This window comes from Oncorhynchus masou, chromosome 32, assembly GCF_036934945.1.
Source record: "Oncorhynchus masou masou isolate Uvic2021 chromosome 32, UVic_Omas_1.1, whole genome shotgun sequence".
In the NCBI taxonomy this organism is placed as follows: domain Eukaryota; kingdom Metazoa; phylum Chordata; class Actinopteri; order Salmoniformes; family Salmonidae; genus Oncorhynchus; species Oncorhynchus masou.
In genome coordinates, this window is record NC_088243.1 from 48633223 (window position 1) to 48650850 (window position 17628).

Consider the following 17628-nt stretch of genomic DNA (forward strand, 5'->3'; position numbering starts at 1 on the left):
CAGGGACCTGGAGACTTGTCATAGATCGAGGAAAAGATGAACAGAGCAAAGTAGAGATCCTGTATGAAAACCTGCTCCAGAGTGCTCAGGACCTCCGACTGGGGGTGAAGGTTCACCTTCAAACAGGACAACGGACCCTAAACACACAGCCTAGACAACCCAGGAGGAGCCTCGGGACAAGTCTCAGAATGTCCTTGAGTGGCCCAGGACTTGAACCTGATCGAACATCTCTGGAGAGACCTGGAAAAAAAATCTGCCTGACAGATCTTGAGAGGATCTGCAGATAAGAATGGGAGAAACTACTCAGATACAGGGGTGCCGAGCTTGTAGCGTCATACCCAAGAACACTCGGGGCTGTAATCGCTGCAAATGGGGCTTTAACAAAGTACTGACTAAATGGTCTGAATATTTGTATAAATGTGAGAGTTTATTTTTTAAACCTCTCAGAGCTATCCCTACTTTTTTCAATTTCTGCCTGAAGACATACCCAAATCTAACTGCCTGTAGCTCAGGCACAGAACCAAGGATATGCATATTCTTCGTACCATTTGAAAGAAAACACTCTGAAGTTTGTAAATGTGAATTGAATGTAGGAGAATATAACACAATAGATCTGGTTTAGATAATACAATAAAATTAAACTGACTTTAAAAAATTTTCTTGTATCATCTTTAAAATGAACAAGATAAAACAAACATTCAGATAGGATGATGGGAACAATTTCATAATTTGCAAATAAATTCATTAAAAATCCTACAATGTGATTTTCTGTTTTTTTTTTTTCATTTTGTCTGTCATAGTTGAAGTGTACCTATGATGAAAATTACAGGCCTCATCTTTTTAAGTGGGAGAACTTGCACAATTGGTGGCTGACAAAATACTTTTTTGCACCACTGTATATATAGAGTACCTGGAACATAAGATTGACTATATTATTATAGACCTGCTAGATATACTGTCTCATTTATATTATGACATTTCAGCTAGATCTAATGTTTCTTATACACTGCTCAAAAAAATAAAGGGAACACTTAAACAACACAATATAACTCAAAGTCAATCACACTTCTGTGAAATCAAACTGTCCACTTAGGAAGCAACACTGATTGACAATAAATGTCACATGCTGTTGTGCAAATGGAATAGACAACAGGTGGAAATTATAGGCAATTAGCAAGACACCCCCAATGAAGGAGTGGTTCTACAGGTGGTACCACAGACCACTTCTCAGTTCCTATGCTTCCTGGCTGATGTTTTGGTCAGTTTTGAATGCTGGCGGTGCTTTCACTCTAGTGGTATCATGAGACGGAGTCTACAACCCACACAAGTGGCTCAGGTAGTGCAGCTCATCCAGGATGGCACATCAATGCAAGCTGTGGCAAGAAGGTTTGCTGTCTCTGTCAGCGTAGTGTCCAGAACATGGAGGCGCTACCAGGAGACAGGCCAGTACATCAGGAGACGTGGAGGAGGCCGTAGGAGGGCAACAACCCAGCAGCAGGACCGCTACCTCCGCCTTTGTGCAAGGAGGAGCACTGCCAGAGCCCTGCAAAATGACCTCCAGCAGGCCACATGTGCATGTGTCTGCTCAAGCGGTCAGAAACAGACTCCATGAGGATGGTATGAGGGCCCGACGTCCACAAGTGGGGGTTGTGCTTACAGCCCATCACCGTGCAGGACGTTTGGCATTTGCCAGAGAACACCAAGATTGGCAAATTCGCCACTGGCGCCCTGTGCTCTTCACAGATGAAAGCAGGTTCACACTGAGCACATGTGACAGATGTCTGGAGACGCCGTGGAGAACGTTCTGCTGCCTGCAACATCCTCCAGCATGACCAGTTTGGCGGTGGGTCAGTCATGGTGTAAGGTGGCATTTCTTTGGGGGGCCGTACAGCCCTCCATGTGCTCGCCAGAGGTAGCCTGACTGCCATTAGGTACCGAGATGTGATCCTCAGACCCCTTGTGAGACCATATGCTGCGGTTTGCCCTGGGTTCCTCCTAATGCAAGACAATGCTAGACCTCATGTGGCTGGAGTGTGTCAGCAGTTCCTGCAAGAGGAAGGCATTGATGCTATGGACTGGCCCGCCAGTTCCCCAGACCTGAATCCAATTAAGCACATCTGGGACATCATGTCTCGCTCCATCCACCAACGCCATGTTGCACCACAGACTGTCCAGGAGTTGGTGGATGCTTTCGTCCAGGTCTGGGAGGAGATCCCTCAGGAGACCATCCACCACCTCATCAGGAGCATGCCCAGGCGTTGTTGGGAGGTCATACAGGCACGTGGAAGCCACACACACTATTGAGCCTCATTTTGACTTGTTTTAAGGACATTACATCAAAGTTGATTCAGCCTGTAGTGTGGTTTTCCACTTTAATTTTGAGTGTGACTCCAAATCCAGACCTCCATGGGTTGATAAAGTTCATTTTCATTGATCATTTTTGTGTGATTTTTTTTTGTCAGCACCTTCAACTATGTAAAGAAAAAAATATTTAATAAGAATATTTCATTCATTCAGATCTAGGATGTGTTATTTTAGTGTTTCCTTTATTTTTTTGAGCAGTGTATTACAACAGACCAGCTGTATCTACTGTCTCCATTTCACTTTGGCCATTGTTGTGGGCCTGCCCTCCCCTCAACAGCCTCAAATAGGCTATTTCATTTCACAAATAATATTTTATATTATTAATTATTTCAAACAACGACATTAGCATGAGAAGAACTAACCAGTCCAAAACTGTCCTCTCAGTTCAAAAAATATTCCTCCATTTGGGATTTGCTAAATTAATCGTCCTCGATCAATTTCTTCTAAAATTGTGTGTACATCTGTATATCTAGACTTAGATTTAGCTTTTCCTGACTTAGCCGCCCTACTGATTGATATATATATATAAACAGTTGTGCGCAACATGCGTTGCTCCTTCCGGTATGACTCGTCAATGGCGAATGAACCTCTTTACGCCGGAGTTTACTACATGGGTTGGTCTTCCAACACATAAACATGACATATTGCCGTTTACCTTAGCTCATTGGCTCTCTACCCAGCTAGATTAAGACGATCAGTGGTCATTGGGTTAAAATACAGTCAATCAATGAAACAGCGGGCAAATCATTGGTGCACAATGATGTCATTACTTGTCTTCAAATCGGTTTCTTTCAGTCAATACGTCCCGCAAAATGTTCCATCAGGTTTGGTTGTGTTACAAACAAACCAGTTGATTGCAATGAAACCAAACACGAATGGAAAAGTTTTGTGTGTGTGCGAAAATGGAATGAGACGGAATTCGCGACACAAGCGGTTCACAAAATGTTTTGTGTTAGGCTATAAAAATAGATTTTATCAAACAAAAGACCATTGTGTAACAATGAGCATTGGGATTGCAAACAGAGGAAGATCGTCAAAGGTAAACAATTTATTTTATTGCAGTTTGATTTTATTACTCCTTTGCTGGTTGAAATAGTTGTTTTTTTACGGGGCTCTATCCTCAGATAATCGCATCATATTCTTTCGCAGTAAATCCTTTTTTAAATCTGACAACGCAGTTGGATTAGCAAGATTCTAGGCTTTTGAAACATGTGAGACACTTGTATTTTCATGAATGTTTAATATGACTATTTATGTAGCGATCACCGTATGTTTTCGAATTTCATCCCGCTACCGGGTTCCGTGCGCAGAGAGGTTAATACATTTGCTAAAAAAATCTAAGAACCTGTTTTTGGTTTGTCATAATGGGGTCGATCAATGAGGGGAAAACAATTTAATACATTTTAGAAGAAGGTTGTAACGTAACAAAATGTGGAAAAAGTCAAGGGGTCTGAATGCTTTCCAAATGCACTGTACATTATTTTCAGTCAGAATGTAACTTTTTCTATGCCCACCCCATTCTTCTTCCTCTGACCCTCACTGCTTGTGTGCCTCTCTATTTTTCTTCCCAGGTGGACCACTGGCTGGAGTTCAGTGCACAACGTGTGTGTGGCCAGTCTGGCCTGGCTGCAGCCCTGGGGGAACTGGACAAGGCTCTGGAGCTGCGCACTTTTCTCGTGGGCCACAGCTTGACCCTGGCCGACATCTGTGTGTGGTCCGCGCTCAAAGGTCAGTGTTTCTCCCACCATATCTTATGCCAGTGGAACTGAACTGATACCTTACGAGGTCTGGAACCTGCTGGTCTTATGTTTGACCTAATAAATAATTGTGCACGCCTGGTGTCCCAAGTGTAAATCAGTCCCTGATTTAGAGGGGAATGATGTCGTGGAACTGGCTTTGAGGTCTAGAATTGAGTTTGAGGGTCTTAGGTAGTTTTGGCCTCCCCACTGGGCTTCTGTTGGTTTCAATTTAATGTGTGGATGTTTTCAGCCCTGAATGCTACTTTGTATACCTTCTCTTGTATGTCCTGTCATAAAAATACATCTTGGGGAAAACTTGGCGCTTGTCATGTTCAGCTGATGAAATAGTCTTTTAACACTAAACTTGAAGATGGATGGGGTAGATGCAGCCATGTTGCCTAGGCTTCTACAGTCTTGTAACCCAGATTCAAACAGAGTCCTGCACACTCACACATTCTACTGCCCATCAGGACCTCTCTCCATCTCTCTCTCATTTGTGTATAGGTAGTAGCGAGTGGCAGTCGATGCAGACACAAGCTGGGGCCTTCTCCCATGTGGCTCGCTGGTTTGCCTTCCTGGGCTCCCAGGTGCCCTTCACCGCCGTGGTCCACAAGTACACCAACAGCAAGGCCCCCTCACGCAATTCCAATGTAAGTAACACAACTGCCAATGGTCAACTCGCTGAATGTCTCCTCCTTCCATTGAAAATACAAGATTCTGAAAATACAAAATTCTGGTTGTTTTGTGGCACAAGTAGTGAGCTATGTGAATACACTGTTAAGAGTGGAGTCCTAATTTGAGATCTGCACACTTAACGCAAATGTTCACTTAAAACAAGCATTACTGCATTCTAATATCCCCTTGACTGTATCCTCCTCTCTATGTCCCTGTTCTCAGTCTGAGAAGGAGAAGCAGCAGGACGTGGGGAAGTTTGTGGAGCTGCCAGGAGCCGAGATGGGCAAGGTGGTGGTCCGCTTCCCCCCTGAGGCCAGCGGGTAAGGGGCAACTTCCCAAAGCAACAGCGATGTTCATTAGGAAAAACATAGATCTTTTGTACCACTCTTTTTCTCAGGTACCTGCACATTGGCCATGCCAAGGCTGCCCTGCTCAACCAGCACTATCAGGTGACCTTCAAGGGCAAGCTCATCATGCGCTTTGACGACACCAACCCTGAGAAGGAAAAGGAGGACTTTGAGAAGGTGTCTCCCACACTTCAATCTTCTGAATTCATGTATAAACAATCCTGTATGGAAACTGAGAATAGGCTACACATTAAAGAATATAAGACATTTTAGGAGAGAGAATGCTTTTATGTTCTACTATTGCCTGGAAGCATTATGTAAAAGCTGAATTACTTGAGGAAATGATTGTATGTCTGACCTACTAAAACAACCACAAGTATAAAATGTTTGGGATGAAACTGCAGAAAAGGGATCTAGCCAAATAATTTTCATTTGTGTCTGTCTCAGGTGATCCTGGAGGACGTGGCCATGCTGCAGATCAAGCCAGACCAGTTCACCTACACCAGCGACCACTTTCCCCGCATCCAGGGCATGGCGGAGCAGCTGCTGAAGGAGGGCAAGGCCTACATCGATGACACACCCCCAGAGCAGATGAAGGCAGAGAGGGAGCAGCGCACAGAATCAAGCCACCGCAGCAACTGTAAGTGCAATATGAGTGGTGCAATAGCTGAATTCAAATTTGTCCCCTTGTCCGTATCCACCGCTTTAGACCTGATTGGCTCTGAAGTTTCATATGCAGTGGTGGTTGGTGCCGTTTCAGATGAGGAAGGACGCAAAAAAAATTCATTATTTTTCATGAGCATGGCCTTATTTCTATTACAGCATATTGGATGACTGTCATTCATATTCCATTCACAAAGTTCAATGTAACATCGATAGGTTTAGGTAACTACATAATACTCGAATTTGCCCTATACCCATCATGTTGCTACAACCTAGCCTATGAATGCAAGTTGACAACGTATGTGCTCACAAGTCGATAGAGAAATTTGCGGTGACAGACATTGGCACCTTCAATACCGCCTTGCACACGCTTGCCTGCAACTAGCTCATCTATGGTGTAAGTAGAATCTCAATTCAACGGCTCAGACACAAGAGGTATGTGGCAGGGTCTACAGTCAATCACGGACTACAAAAAGAAAACCAGCCCAGTCATGGACCAGGATGTCTTGCTCCCAGGCAGACTAAATAACTTTTTTGCACGCTTTGAGGACAATACAGTGCCACTGACACGGCCTGCAACGAAAACATGCGGACTCTCCTTCACTGCAGCCGAGGTGAGTAAAACATTTAAAACGTGTTAACCCTCGTAAGGCTGCAGGCCCAGACGGCATCCCCAGCCGCGCCCTCAGAGCATGCGCAGACCAGCTGGCTGGTGTGTCTACGGACATATTCAATCAATCCCTATACCAGTCTGCTGTTCCCACATGCTTCAAGAGGGCCACCATTGTTCCTGTTTCCAAGAAAGCTAAGGTAACTGAGCTAAACGACTACCGCCCCGTAGCACTCACTTCCGTCATCATGAAGTGCTTTGAGAGACTAGTCAAGGACAATATCACCTCCACCCTACCTGACACCCTACACCCACTCCAATTTGCTTACCGCCCAAATAGGTCCACAGACGATGCAATCTCAACCACACTGCACACTGCCCTAACCCATCTGGACAAGAGGAATACCTATGTGAGAATGCTGTTCATCGACTACAGCTCGGCATTTAACACCATAGTACCCTCCAAGCTCGTCATCAAGCATCGAGACCCTGGGTCTCGACCCCGCCCTGTGCAACTAGGTACTGGACTTCCTGACGGGCCGCCCCCAGGTGGTGAGGGTAGGCAACAACATCTCTACCCCGCTGATCCTCAACACTGGGGCCCCACAAGGGTGTGTTCTGAGCCCTCTCCTGTACTGCCTGTTCACCCACGACTGCGTGGCCACGCACGCCTCCAACTCAATCATCAAGTTTGCGGACGACACAACAGTGGTAGGCTTGATTACCAACAATGACGAGACGGCCTACAGGGAGGAGGTGAGGGCTCTCGGAGTGTGGTGTCAGGACAATAACCTCACACTCAACGTCAACAAAACTAAGGAGATGCTTGTGGACTTCAGGAAACAGCAGAGGGAACACCCCCCTATCCACATCGATGGAACAGTAGTGGAGAGGGTAGTAAGTTTTAAGTTCCTCGGCATACACATCACAGACAAACTGAATTGGTCCACCCACACAGACAGCATCGTGAAGAAGGCGCAGCAGCGCCTCTTCAACCTCAGGAGGCTGAAGAAATTTGGCTTGTCACCAAAAGCACTCACAAACTTCTACAGATGCACAATCGAGAGCATCCTGGCGGGCTGTATCACCGCCTGGTATGGCAACTGCTCCGCCCACAACCGTAAGGCTCTCCAGAGGGTAGTGAGGTCTGCACAACGCATCACCGGGGGCAAACTACCTGCCCTCCAGGACACCTACACCACCCGATGTTACCGGAAGGCCATAAAGATCATCAAGGACAACAACCACCGAGCCACTGCCTATTCACCCCGCTATCATCCAGAAGGCGAGGTCAGTACAGGTGCATCAAAGCTGGGACCGAGAGACTGAAAAACAGCTTCTATCTCAAGGCCATCAGACTGTTAAACAGCCACCACTAACATTGAGTGGCTGTTGCCAACACACTCAACTCCAGCCACTATAATGGGAATTGATGGGAAATGATGTAAAATATATCACGAGCCAATTTAAACAATGCTACCTAATATAATATTTACATACCCTACATTATTCATCTCATATGTATACGTATATACTGTACTCTATATCATCTACTGCATCTTTATGTAATACATGTATCACTAGCCACCTTAACTATGCCACTTTGTTTACATACTCATCTCATATGTATATACGGTACTCAATACCATCTACTGTATCTTGCCTATGCTGCTCTGCACCATCACTCATTCATATATCTTTATGTACATATTCTTTATCCCCTTACACTTGTGTATAAGACAGTAGTTTTGGAATTGGAACCTGAGGATTGAATATCAACATGATTTGACATGTTTCTATGAACTTTACGGCTACAGTTTGGATTTTTTGACTGAGTTTGAGCCTGTGGATTACAGAAGAAAACGCGCTAACAAAACGGAGGTTTTTGGATATAAAGAGACTTCATCGAACAAAAGGAACATTTATTGAGTAAATTAATGTCTTCTGATTGCCACGATATGAAGATCATCAAAGGTAAGGGATTAATTTTCTCTATTTCTGAGTTTTGTAACGCTTCTGCTTGGCTGGTTACTGTTTGTAATAATTTGTCAACTGGGCTAGGTATTGTTCTGGGCTAGGTATGCTTTTGCCGAAAAGCATTTTTATAAATATGACACTGGTTGGTTTAACAAGAAGTTAATCTTTAAACCTATGTAATATATATTTTTTTTATTTATTTAATTTTTTACCTTTATTTTACTAGGCAAGTCAGTTATGTACAAATTCTTATTTTCAATGACGGCCTAGGAACAGTGGGTTAACTGCCTGTTCAGGGGCAGAACAACAGATTTTGTACCTTGTCAGCTCGGGGATTTGAACTTGCAACCTTTCGGTTACTAGTCCAATGCTCTAACCACTAGGCGTGTGTGTGTGTGTGTGTGTGTGTGTGTGTGTGTGTATGTGTGTGATGAGCATTTCGACTAGGTATGTTCTCTGATGCTTTGGGTGGACAACATGTCAGTTCATGCTGCAAGAGCTATGATACTTTGGACGACGTCCTCTGGAAGTTGTCATAATTACTGTGTAAGTCCATGAAACAGGGTGAGAACCAACAGCCGCCTAGGTTTTGTATTGAGGTCAATGTACCAAGAGGAGGACAGAAGCTAGCTGTCCTCTGGCTACACCATGGTGCTACCCTAAAGAGTGCTGTTGAGGCTACTGTAGACCTTCATTGTAAAACAGTGTCTTAATGAATTATTTGGTGACAGGATATATTTAGTATTGTTTTATCTAAAAAGGATAACTTTTGAAATGTTTCGGGACTTCCTCCTCTGAGGAGCCGCCACTGTTCAGAGGGTATGTGGAAGTTATTACCACGTAACTTGCTCTATCATTCAGTCGCATTGACCCCAACATGCATTTTGAGCTCAATACATTCTTGAAAAGAGGTTCTAAGCTTCAAAACGATGTTTAACTTGTGTTTCAGCTTTCTAAATTGAGCTCAGTAGAGCTAGTTATAACTAGGGATGCACGATATATCAGTAAGCATATCGGAATCGGCCGATATTAGCTAAAAATGTCCGCATAAGCATCGGCCCGATGTCTAGTTTAACGACAATGTGCAAAACCGATGTCAAAGGTAACGTGCATACATATATAACATAACGTAATGACGCCACGTAAAATGTAGCGCTACATGTGCAACACAGCATTCCTAACCTAGCCCACAATGTGTGCTGTATGAATTGAGCAATCAACAAGTCTAGCAGTCATTTCAAAGAGTAACAACATTTCAGCGAGACAACTCAAAAGACAAAATCCATTAACGCCAAGATAATAGAATTCATTGCCCTTGACATTCAACCGTTCTGTCGTGGAGGATGTTGGCTTTCGCCGACTGATCGAGCTCTGGTACACACTACCAAGTAGGCTCTATTTTTCAGATGTTGCCCTACCGGAGTTAAACAGTATTGTTGAAACTAGCATCCATGAGCTACTTGCTATGGCTTCACTGCTATTAGCAGTCCACGACTGACGTTTGGACCAGCATTGTCAGCCCCATGCGCATGCAGAGTCTGACAGCAGAGTGGGTATTACATGCGCAATAATGTGGTGGTTCTCATACCGCTGCTGCCATTTCAATGGCATTTGAGAAAATGTTTGAAACACTGAAACATGAACACACTCCTAGCTCCATTAGAACAACTGACTGGAGAAATAAGCTCATCAACTGTGTCTGTAGCAGACGTGATACCCTCTGTCATTGCATTGAAACGCCAGCTCAACAAAAAAAAACAACGGTCTGTGTTGGCATAACTTTGAAAAGTACTCTACTAGAGGCTGTGAGCAAGCGATTTGTTGGCATTCTTTCTGAGCCTCTTTACTGTGTTGCCAACATGCTCGATGCTGGGCACAATACCGCTACTTCGATGCAGACAAGAAACCGGGTTTACCTGAAATGTTACATACACCGCCGGACAAGATGGAAAAGGACACCGTGACAGTGCGCACCGAGGACGAGAGGCCACGGACAGACTGAGTTGGAACTTCACTGTTTGACATGTATGATGAAATCCTGGTTGAGAATGAAATGACTGAACAAATGAACAACGAAACAGCACAGCAAGTAAGTGATAAATAGTTTTTGATATTTTTACTGGTAATGGAGACATATGTAAATGCCAACAACTTTTTGGTGTTCAACTATTTAACTATACTAGAATGCTTAAAAGGCTGCAAAAAATAATAATATTGGGTATCAGTTTTTTTTTTTTTTGGCAAGGAAAATATTGGATATCGCTATCGGCCAACAATGTCATATCGGTGCATCTCTAGTTATAACAGAGTTATCCCTGATCAGATGTTACATTTTAGTCATTAAGAAGCCCTTCTTAAGCATAAATCATAGTTGATGGACGGTGAGACGCGATAGTCCGGTGTCCCATTGTGACATCTACGTGGCTCTGAGACCACCATCCGCCGTGGACTCATAGCCCGAACATGCACCTCACCGCAATTCCCAACGAACGCCCTCTGGTACACGTCCTCTATTAATTTGAATGTTGACAGTTGAAGAAATTGCTTGAGCTGCGATCAGAATTCAAAAAGTATGAAAGCCAATATTCTCAAACACTGTTGTGTGTACATGTTTTGTACTATTATTAACCCTTTCCAAAGTGACTTACAGGAGCAATTAGGGTTAAGTGCCTTGCTCAAGGACATATTGAGAGATTTTTCACCTCGTCGGTTCTGGGATTCGAACCAGCGACCTTTCGGTTTCTGGTCCAATGCTCTTAACTGTGAAGCTACCTGCCGCTCAAAAGATGTTCAGAGAAAATAATGGCTGGAATATGTGGTTAATGGAATGGTATCAAGTTCTAATAAATTCCATTAATTCAGTTCCAGCCATTATTCAACTGCGCAAAAAAGAAATGTAATCTCAGTGAAAACTGCATTTATTTTCAGCAAACTTAACATGTGAAAATATATGTGTCAAGATTCAACAACTGAGACAAACTGAACAAGTTCCATAGACAACAGAAATGGAATCATGTGTCACTGAACAGGGGGGAGGTCAAAATCAAAAGTAACAATCGGTAACGCCACCAGCTGCATTAAGTACTGCAGTGCATCTCCTCCTAATGGACTGCACCAGATTGGCCAGAAACACACAGAAACTGTTCCCAGATCCGTAGCTGGTTGGGAAGGGTGGGGGCGATGACGTCAAAGTTGGGGTAACTTTCCTGATGAGAGAGAGAGTTTGGGAGAATGGCTGCCCTGTGAGTTCTGCTTTACATACAGACATAATTCGAACGGTTTTAGAAGCTTTAGAGTTTTCTATTCAATAATAATAATTATATGCATATATTAGCAATTTTGGACAGATTTTTTTTCTGGCAGTATTGTGCATAGCCTTAACAGGTTTAACATGTTTTCACTTCATCATTATGTGTTGAGAATTTGTTTGTAAACCATTTTGAATTCAGGCTGTAACATAATATAATGTGCAGTAAGTAAAGGGGTAAGAAAGCACTTGTTCCTTTGATCGTAGTTTGCTAGCTTGTCAGTTGACTTAGCAAGCCAAGTACTTGTTTTGAAAGTTGGATCTCATCAGAGGCTTTAAAATTGTACTTACACTTTGATGTTCAAATTAATTGGGTGGTTAGAAAACGTGGTGTTCTAGTGAATTCTGTTTTAATCCAAAAACAGACCATACTTTTTTAAATAATTCACTTTGCTTCAACGTATCTAGGGTCCATTTGGAATTCAGTTGATGATGACTGTGATACTTAAAACCGCTCACAGTCTTCACTCATCACCTTTCCTCCTCTTTCTCCCATGCCTTTCTCCACCCCTCCCCCAGCGGTGGAGCAGAACCTAAAGATGTGGGAGGAGATGAAGGCAGGCACGGAGTACGGCCAGACCTGCTGTATGCGGGCCAAGATTGACATGGCCTCCAACAACGGCTGCATGCGCGACCCCACCTTCTACCGCTGCAAGAATGCCCCCCACCCCCGAACTGGCACCACCTACAGGTAGGGGGACACGGCACACTACGAAAAAATGTAGCAATTTATTAAATTCATCCTCTCTTTAAAATGTTTTATTTAAGTTTTATATAATCAGTCATGCTGAGACCATGATTTCATTTGCAGATGGGCCCTGCATGAACACATCATTAAACAATAATTACACTATACATTCAGAAAGTATTCAGACCCCTTGACTTGTTACATTACAGCCTTATTCTAAAATGGATAAAATAAAAAAATCCCCATCAATCTACACGCCATTCCCCATAATGACAGTGAAAACCAGTTTAGACATTTTTGAAGATGTATTAAAAATAAAAACTGAAATATATTATTTACTTAAGTATTCAGACCCTTTGCTATGAGACTTGAAATTGAGCTCAGGTGCATCCTGTTTCCATTGACCATCCTTGATGTTTCTACAACCTGTGGTAAATTCAATTGATTGGACATGATTTGGAAAGGCACACACCTGTCTATACAAGGTCCCACAGTTGACAGTGCATGTCAGAGCAAAAACCAATCCATGAGGTTTAAGGAATTGTCCGTAGAGCTCCGAGGCGGGTTGTTTCGAGGCCATCAATTGAATTTAACACAGGTGGACTTCAAGTTGTAGAAACATCTCAAGGATGATCAATGGAAAAAGGATGAGCTTATTTTCGATTCTCATAGCAAAGGGTCTGAATACATACGGAGATAAGGTATGTCTGTTCTTTATTAAATGTCTAAAAACCTGTTTTCGCCTTGTCATTATTCGCCTTGTCATTATTGGGTATTGTGTGTAGATTTGATTTCGTTCATTTTAGAATAAGGCTGTAACAGAATGTGGAAAAAGTGAAGGGGTCTGAATACTTTCCGAATGCATTATATATCACCGGCTAATTCCTATCATTTCTATTCTATAATCTTTGTTACTTTGGTTATGGTCATTTTATTTTAATTCATTCAATATTTCAGTCTTGGACACATTGTTTGCAGAGTGCACAACCTATGCTACAAGTTTAGGTTTATTTAATTCTATTTACAAGTTCTGTCAATGTTGACTAAGGACGTGCACGCATAGAAGTAGGCCTAAAGGTACATGGCCTGTGTGCAGTTGTAGGCATATAAATGTGCCCATTTGGGGATCTGATTGGCTTAACGCAACACCACTAATGACCTATGGAGCTTCTCAATGTAATGTTTTCTTCACCTCAAACAGCACGCAAACAAAGTTTGTTTTTACACCCATTGAGAATTACAAGAGTTCCTCAACTGGACCATGCTCTGATCATGCTTTATTTGTACTATTTTCTACATTGTAGAATAATAGTGAAGACATCAAAACTATGAAATAACACACAGAATCAAAAAAGTGTTCAACAATTTAATATATACTTTATATTTCAGATTCTTCAAATAGCCACCCTTTGCCTTGACAGCGTTTGGAATTCTCTAAAACCAGCATCATGAGGTCGTCACCTGGAATGCATTTCAATTAACAAGTGTGCCTTGTTAAAAGTTAATTTGTGGAATTTCTTTTCTTAAAGAGTTTAAGCCAATCAGTTGTGTTGTGACAAGGAAGGGGTTGTATACAGAATATAGCCATATTTGGTAAAATACCAAATCCATATTATGGCAAGAACAGCTCAAATAAGCAAAGAGAAACAACATTCAATCATTACTTTAAGACATGAAGGTCAGTCAATATGGAACATTTCTTGAACTTTGAAAGTTTCTTCAAGTGCAGTAGCACAAACCATCAAGCGTTATTTACATTTACATTTAAGTCATTTAGCAGACGCTCTTATCCAGAGCGACTTACAAATTGTTATGATGAAACTGGCTCTCATGAGGACCGCCACAGGAAAGGAAGTTACCTCGGCTGCGGCGTTTAAGTTCTTTAGAGTTACCAGCCTCAGGAAATTGCAGCCCAAATAAATGCTTCACAGAGTTCAAGGAACAGCCACATCTCAACATCAACTGTTCAGAGGAGACTGTGACCGGCCTTCATGGTCAAATTGCTGCAAAGAAACCACCACTGCTAAAGGACACCAATAAGAAGAAGACACTTGCTTGGGCCAAGAAACACAAGCAATGGACATTAGACCATTGGGAATCTGTTCTTTGGTCTGATGAGTCCAAATTTTAAATTTGTCTCCAACCGCCATGTCTTTGTAAGACGCAGAGTAGGCAAACAGATCTCCGCGTGTGTGATTCCCACTTTGACGCATGGAGGAGGAGGTGTGATGGTGTGGGTGAACGGATGATCTCCGCATGTCTATATCCCACTGTAAAGCATTGAGGAGGAGGTGTGACGGTGAGGGGGTGCTGTGCTGGTGACACGGTCTGTGATTTATTTAGAATTCAAGGCACTCTTAACCAGCATGACTGCCACAGCATTCTGCACACCCTCCTGTATGGTTTGCGCTTGCTGAGACTATCCATTGTTTTTCAAAAGGACAATGACCCAAAACACACCTCCAGACTGTGTAAGGGCTATTTGACCAAGAAGGAGAGTGATGGAGTGCTGCATCAGATGACCTGGCCTCCATTATCAGCCGACCTCAACCCAAATGAGAAGGTTTGGGATGAGTTGGACCACAGAGTGAAGGACGAGCATCCAACAAGTGCTCAGCATATGTGGGAACTCCTTCAAGACTGTTGGAAAAGCGTTCCAGGTAAAGCTGGTTGAGAGAATGCGAAGTGTGTGAAGCTGTCAGCAAGGCAAAGGGTGGCTAAGAATCTCAAATGTAAAATGTATTTTTTGATTTCAACAAAAAAAAAGAAGCTGTTTCATAGTTTTGTCTTCTCTATTATTCTTCAATGTAGAAAATAGTAAGTTTGCAATTTTCGAGCAATCGATTGGTCAAAAAACAGACTACTTTCAGTCCACCAAGATGATTATTTTTTGTCGGGGACAGCCCTAAACTGAAGATGGATTTCTCCTATCAGAGCCGTTAAACTTTAACTGTATTAAAGTCACCATTAGCCTCATGGTGAAATCCCTGAGCGGTTTCCTTCCTCTCCGGCAAGTGAGGCTTGCTATAACAAAGGGGTCTTATCAGCCTTTAATTGTAATAAATTGGTAAATAATTCCAAAATATTATTCCACTTAGACATAATGTATTGTGTGTAGGCCAGTCACGACAAAATCTCAATTTCATTCGTTGCAAATTCAGGCTGTAATACAACAAAATGTAGAAAATGTCAATGGCTGTGAATAATTTCTGAAGTCACTGTAGCGAGCTATCAAACGTAGACACAATACCAAAGTCAATATCAGTATATGAAGGAGCTAGTTGGCTTTCAAATCACCTAAACAAACTGCGCCGTCAATTTAGGAGTCTATAATCTCTCCATGTTCAACCCGCAGATCGATGTACCCTACAGAGTGGTGTCTGATATTTGCGAAGGCACCATGCAATGCACCCTGGACTGCAGTGGCAGACAAATAGGAGAAATGTGGTGGTAGGAATTTCACAAAAATATGATCAATTGCTCATTCGAGAGAAGACAACATCTATCGTTATGACATTGGCCAATATTGAAATCTGACATGTGTGATTTTTATCTAAAAGTCGTATTGCTGTTGACTTCCAGTGTAGTGATAGTGGCTTTATCGCAATACCGGCTGAATTTCTACCTGCTTGAATGACTATAGCTCAGATTAACATGAAATGACCCTGGGAATCGATGGAACATCGCCCAGAGATGCACATAGAATAGAACAATCAAAATGGGTATCTCTTTCCTTTAACAGAGCCGATATACCAGGTGTATAACGTTCGCGTACCAAAAGCACCCCGTTGTTCACATGGTCAGTGCAGCAGGTTACATTTAATAAAATGGTAGTGTATCACTCGCGACTCATGCCCTATTGCATGTCCTGTGTAGCAGCTCACTTAGGTGCGTAACAGGCTTCACACATTTACATTATATTTAACCCCCAGGGTGTACCCCACGTACGACTTCGCCTGCCCAATCGTGGACAGCGTAGAGGGTGTGACCCACGCGCTCCGCACCACGGAGTACCACGACCGCGACGACCAGTTCTACTGGGTGATCGAGGCACTGCGCCTGCGCAAGCCCTACATCTGGGAGTATGCCCGGCTCAACCTCAACAACACGGTGCTCTCCAAACGCAAGCTCACATGGTTTGTCGACCAGGGTTATGTCGACGGCTGGTGAGTAAACCTAATACCCTTTCCATACGACAGGGTTATGTTTAGTACGGCTCACCTTTGCAACATTTTTGGCAATCCGTAAATTAATCTGTTTTTTATTTGACAAGTACAGTTAGTACCATTCTGTTTTTTCCCTGCTGAACACACCTGGAGATGATGGTCACTTCCCATTGCACTGATGGAGTAGATTTGTGATACCTGTTAGTAAAATAATCTTAATTCTTCATTGAAGCCCAGATCCAAATCAAATGTTTTTTTCTCCTGCCTCAGGGATGACCCCCGGTTCCCGACTGTCAGAGGTGTCCTGCGCAGAGGAATGACCGTTGAGGGCCTCAAGCAGTTCATTGCTGCCCAGGTGTGTGTGTTTCTACACTACATGACCATACCTGCTTGTCGAACATCACATTCCAAAATCATGGGCAGTAAAAGTGATATCCTATGACGGTGCTACATTGAAAGTGACTGAGGTCCAGTAAGGTCATTCTACTGCCAATGTTTGTCCATGGAGATTGCATGTCTTTGTGCTCGATTTATATACCTGTCAGCAATGGGTGTGGCTGAAAGGCGAATCCTCTCATTTGAAGGGGTGTCCATATACTTGTATTTATAGTGTATCAAAAGGAATAAGGTTTTGAAGTGTCTGTCCTTATATCGAGGAGATATAAGAAAGCTCTGGAAATATTTAGGTTTTTCTGGACACATACAGTGCTTTCGGAAAGTGTTCAGACCCCTTGACTTTTTCCACATTGTTACGTTACAGCCTTATTCTAAAATTGATTCAATAATATTTTCTCCCTTTCTACTCATTATTCCTTGTTAATAAAACAAACGTATGCTTTCATTTTATCGAAATAACTATAATTTACCTCTCAATGACAGCGAAAACAGAGTTTTTGAAATGTTTACAAAGTGCATGTCTGAGCTAAAACAAGCCATGAGGTCGAAGGAGTTGTCCATAGAGCTCAGAGACACGATCATTTTGAGGCACAGATCTGAAGGTCCCCATGAACATGAAGTTTTTAACCTCTTAATTTTCATTAATTTGTGTGGGTTACCTTCAGATGAAGGTAGGGGGTAGTAGAGCAAAACATA

General features: G+C 42.8%; 1 protein-coding gene across 2 annotated transcripts in view; it reads left to right on the plus strand.

The window, feature by feature from the left end:
* eprs1 (glutamyl-prolyl-tRNA synthetase 1) overlaps window positions 1-17628 on the plus strand; it is a 79897-nt gene that overhangs the window by 4790 nt on the left and 57479 nt on the right. For both annotated transcript variants that reach the window (XM_064954283.1, XM_064954284.1), the window contains 8 exons: window positions 3936-4092; window positions 4608-4753; window positions 5001-5098; window positions 5176-5302; window positions 5573-5765; window positions 12202-12373; window positions 16303-16536; window positions 16807-16891. In XM_064954283.1, coding sequence (XP_064810355.1) covers window positions 3936-4092; window positions 4608-4753; window positions 5001-5098; window positions 5176-5302; window positions 5573-5765; window positions 12202-12373; window positions 16303-16536; window positions 16807-16891 — 1212 coding nt within the window. The remainder of the gene's footprint in view (window positions 1-3935; window positions 4093-4607; window positions 4754-5000; window positions 5099-5175; window positions 5303-5572; window positions 5766-12201; window positions 12374-16302; window positions 16537-16806; window positions 16892-17628) is intronic.